Source organism: Leucopleurus acutus (assembly GCF_964270905.1).
Source record: "Leucopleurus acutus genome assembly, chromosome: 18".
Classification (NCBI taxonomy): Eukaryota; Metazoa; Chordata; class Mammalia; order Artiodactyla; family Delphinidae; genus Leucopleurus; species Leucopleurus acutus.
In genome coordinates this window covers 15,297,596-15,305,864 of record NC_139160.1, presented here as the reverse complement: position 1 = coordinate 15,305,864, position 8,269 = coordinate 15,297,596, and the positions used below count along the sequence as shown (strand labels likewise).

General features: G+C 42.0%; 1 protein-coding gene across 2 annotated transcripts in view; it reads left to right on the top strand.

The window, feature by feature from the left end:
* The first annotated feature begins 2,611 nt into the window (after nt 1-2,611).
* Nucleotides 2,612-8,269, top strand: part of MRPS31 (mitochondrial ribosomal protein S31) — a 29,029-nt gene continuing 23,371 nt past the window's right edge. For both annotated transcript variants that reach the window (XM_082859477.1, XM_082859476.1), the window contains exons 1-2: nt 2,612-2,755; nt 6,297-6,581. In XM_082859477.1, the coding sequence (XP_082715603.1) occupies nt 2,631-2,755; nt 6,297-6,581 (410 nt within the window). In that variant the 5' untranslated portion in view covers nt 2,612-2,630. The remainder of the gene's footprint in view (nt 2,756-6,296; nt 6,582-8,269) is intronic.

The following is an 8,269-nucleotide window of genomic DNA, read 5'->3' as shown; positions in this document are numbered from 1 at the left end:
GGGTCTCTGTAAATTACACTGACAAAAGAGAGGTTAACAAGAGAAAAACAAATAGCAGTTTATTAACACATGCATCGTGCATACACATGGGAGCACTCAGAGATGAGTAACTCAAATGAGTGGTTATAACTCAGGGTTATAGAGCATCTTAACAAAAAAGCAGTACATTTTTAGAGACGAGTGAAACCAAAGCAAAAGACTTTGAGTTTCTAGGGCAGCAGATGGTGAGAAGGCAAATATATGGGGGAACTAACAGAAGTTAGAGGTTAGTGAGTAAAGTGGGTTTTGTGGATTCCTTTAGTGTCATCTCTGGGCTGACAAGCGTCTAGGGTTGTTTTCGGTGATTAATTTTTGTTCTTTCTGGTAGAGGAGGGTGGGGACATCTCTACAAATTTATGTCCTGCTTTTGGGCAAACAGAGGGAAGGCAGAGAGGTTTTTTTTGTGTTTGCTTCTTCTCAAATGCTTACAGCTCAAAATAATCTTTATACCAAAGGGGCATATTTTGTGCTGGCATATTCTGCTATCTCTCAGAGGCCATGTGGAAAGAGGGAGGGAGAGAGAGAGAGAGAGAGAGAGAGAGAGAGAGTTGCCCAGCCAGCCCATTTCTCCCAGCCATTCCAGCTAAGCCATCAAATATGTGAAAGAAAAAGCCATGTTGGACGTCCAACTAGCTGCTATCTGACTGCAACCACATGAGAGACCCCAAGCAGGAACCACCCAGCTGAGCCCAGTCAACCAGAGAGCCATGAGAGATAATAAATTGTTGTTTTAAGCCATTTAATTAAGTTTTGGGGTTGTCTGTTATGTAGCAATCGATAACTGGGATATAGAATGATTTTGTTTTTTTCATTTTCATGGCAGGCTTATCGAGTCAGTTAGTGTAGAATTTCATGAGATATTTAGGCCAAAGTCGCTGATGTATGTCAGGACCTATTTCAGCTGATTTGCTGCCCCTTGCCCAAGGCACATTGCTCTAGAAAGTGCACTTTAAGGGGGCACTGGGAAGAAAAGGACTGGTGAATCAACGCCAGAAGAGAAGGAGGACGAAAAACATTTTCTTTTAGGCTATGTTTTTGTCACTTTCATAAATGATTGCTCTGGACAATTGCACAAGTTATGGTTTTTCAAAGGGCAGATCTATTCTTATTTTTCTCAGAATGTATTGAAGTTCTCTTGTGGTTTAATTTGTGGCCAGTTAGAACTACTCTGTTAATTGTCCGTATTGTGGTAATCATTTCATGATGTATGCAAGTCAAATCATTATGCTGCACACCTTAAACTTACACAGTGCTGGTTATCAATTATATCTCAACAAAACTGGAGGAAAAACAAACACCCCCCACCCCCAAACAGAGTGCGTTTCTTGTAGACAGGAAAAAAAAAAAAAAGGAAAGCATCCTTGAGTGTACTGTGTTTAGCATTGTCACAAAAGTTCTGCCAGGGCTAGTGGATCTTAGCAAGATCTGTTCAACGTAACCTGTGTTTTCAGCATCACAAAAAATTCCCCACCAGGGCTTCTCTGGTGGCGCAGTGGTTAAGAATCCACCTGCCAAGGCAGGGGACACGGGTTTGAGCCCTGGTCTGGGAAGATCCCACATGCTGTGGAGCAACTAAGCCCTTGCACCACAACTACTGAGCCTGCGCTGTAGAGCCCGCGAGCCACAACTACTAAGCCTGCGCTGTAGAGCCTGAGAGCCACAGTTACTGAAGCCCGTGCTCCGCAACAAGTGAAGCCACCTCAATGAGAAGCCCCAGCACGGCAACACCTGACACGCAGCAATGAAGACCCAACGCAGCCAAAAATAAATAAATTTATTTAAAAAAATTCTCCACCAATCTTGCTTCTTTTTTGAAGCGTCAGGGAAAATGTTGATGCCAATATTCAGCCGACAGTATGGAATTCTAAGCTAGAGGTTGGCATGTGACCTACTAGCCGGCATTTTTCACCCGGTTGTGTACGCTCATGCCCTTCCAGATCTGAGAATCCCTCATCTCTTCTGGGCCACTGTTCACTGCCTTCATACGGGACAGGAGAAAGCCAGGTCTTCCTCTTGCATTTTTTTTTTTTTTTAATTTCTAAGGCCATTTTAGATCAATGAAACATATATGTCTCATGTTTTGATTCTCCGTCAAAAACAGACTGAAAAGAAACACTAATTTATCGGACAGCATGTCCCATGTTAATTTTGTTTTTTAACCTCCTTGGTGGCCATGGATCATTTCGAGAATATGATGAAGGCTGTGGATCCTCTCCCCCTACTGCCGCACAGCAGGGTCTGTTCTGCGCCTCATCCTACTGGCCCCATCAGCAGGATTTTGCACAGTCGATTGCTCCCTCCACTCTCAGTTCTCGGGTCAGGGCCGCGCCCCCAGCGCCACCCCCTTGCTGACCTCAGTTGACTCCACCTCTGGGATGGGGCCAGAATCGCCGAGCGGGGCAGGAGTCGCCTGGAGACAGCGGGCTCGGCCGCGGACGAACCCGGAACACAGTTAGCAGCCCCTGTTGTCAGCCGGCGAACGAACGAGAGGAGCGCGTCGGGTTGGGGAACGGAAGCGGGAGTGGGGGGGCGTGTTTGTCAGAGGACGCGTCGTCGCCCCCTGTGTGCCCAATTCTGTTTGTTTCTCCGCGATGTTTCCGAGGGTCTCGGCTCTCCTCCCTCTTCGCCCCCTTTCCCGCCTCCCTTTGTGCTCCGGAGACCCAGAGGTATCGGCGGCCGCCGTCGTGCTACTCGCCTCTCCGCATGGATCTGTCAGGTACCGCGTTGCAGCGCTGTTGGCCCGGCAGGTCTTCAGGCAACCCCTGTCCCCGCTCCGGCACATTCAGTTCTCTTTCTCCGGCTTCCTGGAGTCCGTGTTATGATCCGCGGGATCTTAGAAGCCGTCGCTTTAAATCTGAGCAAAGGGAAATCCCAGAAAGATAAAATGACTTGCCCAAGGTCATGGTGACAGGCCTGGTCCGCCTGTGCTCTTTCTGCTACATACCGTGCCTCATCTCTCTTGCCACTTCTCCCCTCATTTTATCCAGGTTCCAGAAAGCGAAGTTGTTTTATTTTTTAATTCTTTTTAAATTGTTTGCCTCCCAAGTCTGTGATGGTTTCATTTTTACCTTCATTATTGAAAACGCTCACCGTGTGCCAGCCCTGGGGTTAAGCCCCGAGTAACACAGTCCTGCCGTCGCCGAGCTTAGAGTTCCGCCACATAGGCAATTCAAGTGTAGTGGAGTAATCGCTGAGATAGTGTAGGTAGCGCAGAGTGCCACAGAAGTCATTGAACTGGTAATTGCTGGGTGAGCAATTCGAGACGCCTGACCATTGCAGGAGAGGTTCAGAGTATCCCTTCGGGAAAAGAAGCCTGATAAAATCGAAAGGGGTTGGAGTTAGCCAGGCAAGAAGAAGATTTGCAGCATACTTGGTGTTGGTATTTATTCTCTGAGAACTCTCATGATTATGAAAACTTAATTCTCCTGCATATATATTCCATGCAGATCAGCTGGGGGCCCTTTTGGTTAAGTATAGCCCTGAAGCAGGTTAGGAGCCGTGGGGATGGGAAGAAGTAGCTGGATGGAAAAGAATTCACAGGTGAAATCGCTGGGATGTGATATATGATGAGGTAAGGGTAGGGCAGTCCGAGCAAAGATCTCAGCTGGCTGCTTGGCAGGATTAGGGTACCATTAATGTTAACAGAAGAATGAGGACCAGCTTTGAGGCAGGTTTCAAAATATGTCATAATTTTTAAAATACAAAAATAGCTATTTATGGTAAGAGGCCCCTTCAGTACAGAAGAGTGAAAAATGGAAAGTCAGTCGGAGAGGCAAGCTCTTGAATGTGGTCTTGGATGTGCTGCATTTGAAGTGCTGATGAGATGCTGTCAGTGGAAACAAGCCCAGGTGGGAGGTTAGGGCTAGAGTTTTATTACTTTAGTGTTATGGAGTTACTTCCTTATACATGATTTTCCTGGTATAAATATAGGTTACTTTCTGTAGCACTAGAGCAGTCTTGGAAGGAAACATTGAAGTAGGGGTTATATGTGAGATTCTTTCTCCTGATTGCCACCTTTCTGTTATAATACCTTTAGTATTAATTTAACTTTCACATGTAAAATAATAGAGCATTTTCCTAAATTCAGTGGTACCACATATTGAATATTATAATGTGTCCGTGTACTGATTTGTTTTTAATAAATTTATTTATTTATTCATGGCTGTGTTATTTATGGTTTTGTTGCTACACGCAGGCTTTCTCTGGTTGCGGCGAGCGGGGGCTACTCTTCCTTGCGGTGCACAGACTTCTCTTTGCCGGGGCTTCTCTTGTTGTGGTGCACGGGCTTCAGTAGTTGTGGCTCATGGGCTCAGTAGTTGTGGCTCACGGGCTCAGTAGTTGCGGCACACAGGCTTTAGAGCGCAGGTTCAGTAGTTGTGGTGCATGAGCTTAGTTGCTCTGCGGCATGTGGGATCTTCCCGGACCAGGGCTCGAACCCGTGTCCCCTGCATTGGCAGGCGGATTCTTAACCACTGTGCCACCAGGGAAGTCCCCTGTGTACTGATTATAAGGATATTGGTTAAGCAGTTGGTTTTCATTCTGATTTTTAAGTGTCTGATGTGTTAGCCTCTGACATTTTTATGAGCAGATCAAATAGTTTGTTTCAGCGTTTTTGGAAGTAGCCATTTCTCTTTTCATTAAAGGCTCCCTCATCTGGCACTACCACTTACTAGCTTCGAGAACTTGAGATACTATTTAACCCAGGGTCTGATGCAGGTTCTTGAGATCAGTTGCACCAGAATCACCTGAGGTCTTGATTAAATTCAGATCTTTGGGCCTGATTCCAAACTTACCAACTGACAATCTCAGGAATCCATGTTTTAAATAAGCTCCCCAGGTGATTCATATAACCTCTGAAGGTTAAGAACCACTAATTTAACCTTTTTGAGCAGCAGTTTCTTCTGTAATATGGGAATAATAAAACCTGTTCTGTAAGAGTGTAAGGATTAAATGGCATGTGTAACATAGCTACTCAGATGTGGGCCTCTGATGGGCAGCATCAGCATTACTTGGGAACTTGTTAGAAATGCAGACTCTGAGTTCCTCCCCAAAGCTACTGAATCAGAATTCCTTGGTGGAACCAAAGAATCTGTGTTTCAGCAAGTCCTTTAGGTAGTTATTATGCGTATTAAAGTTTGAGAAACAGTGCTCTAGCCTGTTAGCTTCATGAAATAGGCACCATGAAATTTTTTACTAAGGCATCATCAATGCCTAGTATAGTGCCCAGCGCAGAGTAGATATTCATTATATTTAATAAATGACTTTTTGTACTTTATACTCTCTTACTGAAACTAACACATTCATTAGTTTTTAAAGTTCTTCAACATTAACTATCGAAAGGTTCTTAATGCCACAAAGTAAAGTTAGATATTTGGGTTCCTTAGAATTGGGAAGTCTTTTTTTGCATGAGTTTGAAATAGATGTGATTGTTTGTGTTGTTCTTTTTCACAAATAAGTCTAAAGAAGAAAGCAGAATGACAACTCTAGCCACTGAATGTTCTTTTTTCCTGTTCCAGTTTACAGATAGTGATCAGTTAAATGGCATGGAGCTCAATGAGAAAGTTGAATAGATTAGAATCACACCCAGGAATTTGTTTGAAGAAAGTAACCTTTTTTTTACTGATAGAAATTTCTTTATTTTCATATTGTTTAATTGTGACGTTTTATAGAGGTCTTATATCATGTTAAGAGCAAGGACTTGGCAGTCTGTCAGTTTGGGGTTTGAGAATAATACGTTGAAATTTATTAACCATGTCAGTGTTTTGCAACTTTTTTAATGTCATGGAACATAGACAATGATATTTGTACCAGACCTTGAGATAAATGGGAGGCAGCAACAGACAGGTGCACCAGCGGCCCTGCTCCTCGCCCAGCCACTTCAAGGACCAGGTGGTCAGTATCTCAGCACACCTGTAGCTCATTTGTGCTCACCAGCGGGTCTTAGGCCTTAGTGAGCTCTGAGCTACATGACCTTGGCTAAGTTACTCCTCTGGTTTCCAGTTCCCTTATCTGCAAAATGGGGATAATACCTACCTTTTGGAGTTGATGTGGGTATGAGAAAATGTACATAAAATGCTGCACAAGACTAGGCACATAGTATATGTTCAGTAAATGTTAAATTGCTGTCCTTACAGTTGCTGATAACAGTAATAAGCAAAAGGGAAGGGTTTAATTGAAAAAATTTTAAACACATAGAAGCAGCGTTTTGAGTCCTGTATTATTTTGCAGTGTTTTTTTGTTTTCTTTAATCTTTTCAGGACAAAAAATAATATCCAAAGATATTTTGGCACTAACAGCGTGATCTATAGCAAGAAAGATGAGCAGTCTGTTCCAACCCGTGAGATTTCCAAGGAGACAGAGAGCCAACACAGTGTAAAGGAGAATACGAAAAAAGACTTGGTAAATATTCTTAAGGGAATGAAAGTTGAATTAAGCTCAGTAAATGTGCAAACAACAAAGCCACCCAACAGAAGACAACTTAAAAGTTTGGAGGCTTCAACTGTCAGACTTCAGAATGCTCCAGAAGATGCCCCCCAAAAGAGGTAAATTGAATTGCAATTTGAATGTTTTTCTTTGAAAGTAATTTTTGAAACTCCAGTCTTTTTCTTTTAGAAAAAAAAAATTTTTTAATTAGAGAACATTGGAGATACAGAGTTAATGAAGACTAAATATTAGTTTGTAAACACAGAGACTAATATTAAATGAGAAATACTGTTATTCTATATTTAAATAAGTGGATATCTGTATGGAGTCTAGAGAGAGGGAAAGAGTAGTGATCTAATTGAGAATTCCACATTCTCTTACATATGCATCACTTTTTTTTTTTTTTTTTTGCGGTACGCGGGCCTCTCACTGTTGTGGCCTCTCCCGTTGCCGGAGCACAGGCTCCGGACGCGCAGGCTCAGCGGCCATGGCTCATGGGCCCAGCCGCTCCGTGACATGTGGGATCCTCCCGGACCGGGGCACGAACCCGTGTCCCCTACATTGGCAGGCAGACTCTCAACCACTGCGCCACCAGGAAAGCCCTTCATCAGTTATTAACTGCATTTAATTGCTTCTTTAAGCTGTTAATTAACAAATTATTTACATCCTGATTTGAAGGTTGTTTTGTGTCTCTGAAGGACTTCTTTATTTGAAATTTCATTAAAAAAAATTCCACCTAGGATAGAATTTTGTCATGTTAATTACAGCTGTTTTATATTACTTCCTTTGACCAGTAATTATCAGGGCTCTCAGCTTACGTGGTTTCCTCAAAGTATTGTAATTACTTGTGCTTGTCAAAAGAGCATAATATTTTACTGATTCTAAGTGCAATCAGTGATATTTTAGCGTTGTGTTGTAGTTTAAATGGCAGTATTTTGTTTTAGTGATATATAAGTAATGATTACACCAGTGACATAGTCAATTCAAGTAATAAGAAATGTGGCTTTAAGATCCCCATCTCTGACTTCTCTTAGCAGAATAAACAGATAGTATAGGTTTCTATTCCCAGAATGACTTAACATTTTAACAGAACTGCTTAGTTTCTACATTGTATCATATTGTATCTAAACTACCACTGGAAAGCATAATTGGGTGGTAGAGAGTAAGCTAATTCAAACAGGAAATGCCCATGTTAAGTACCTTCTCCTCCTCCTTTTTAGAAACAATATAAAACAAATAAAAAATATATACATACGTAATTAGGTAATACTCCCACACACTTTATAATTACTTATGAAGTGTAAGGTTTTTTTCCCAGCTTCCAGACCTGTTTATGATTCATTTTGCTTTTTTTTATAATTATACAATTTAATTAACTATTAATGAAGTGGTTAAAATGAGTTGATTGCTTTGCAAAGCCTCAGTAAAGGTAATTTTTAAAGTTGCTTTCCAATTAGGTATGAATGAGACAAGCATAAAAGTCCAGGAAAATTCTGCACTCAGACTGCTTTGTAAGCGTTTTAAGTTCTTGCTCCATGTTTCCACTTTAAAGAAACCAAAACTGGCAATATTGGAGGATGTACTATGGGTGTAGTATACATATAAGAGATGTATCAATACCTTAGAACTTCTGTCAGTGGTCCTGTGTTCAACGAAGAGGCTTTGATCCTATATCAAAAGATCGGTGAATGAGATACATTTATTTTGAGTTTTCAAAAATGTATCTTTTAATGATTCCCACCCCCCTCCAGTCTGCTTTTTTTTTTTAAGGAATCCCAGATGCAGAGAATTTGGTTCGTCATCGTCT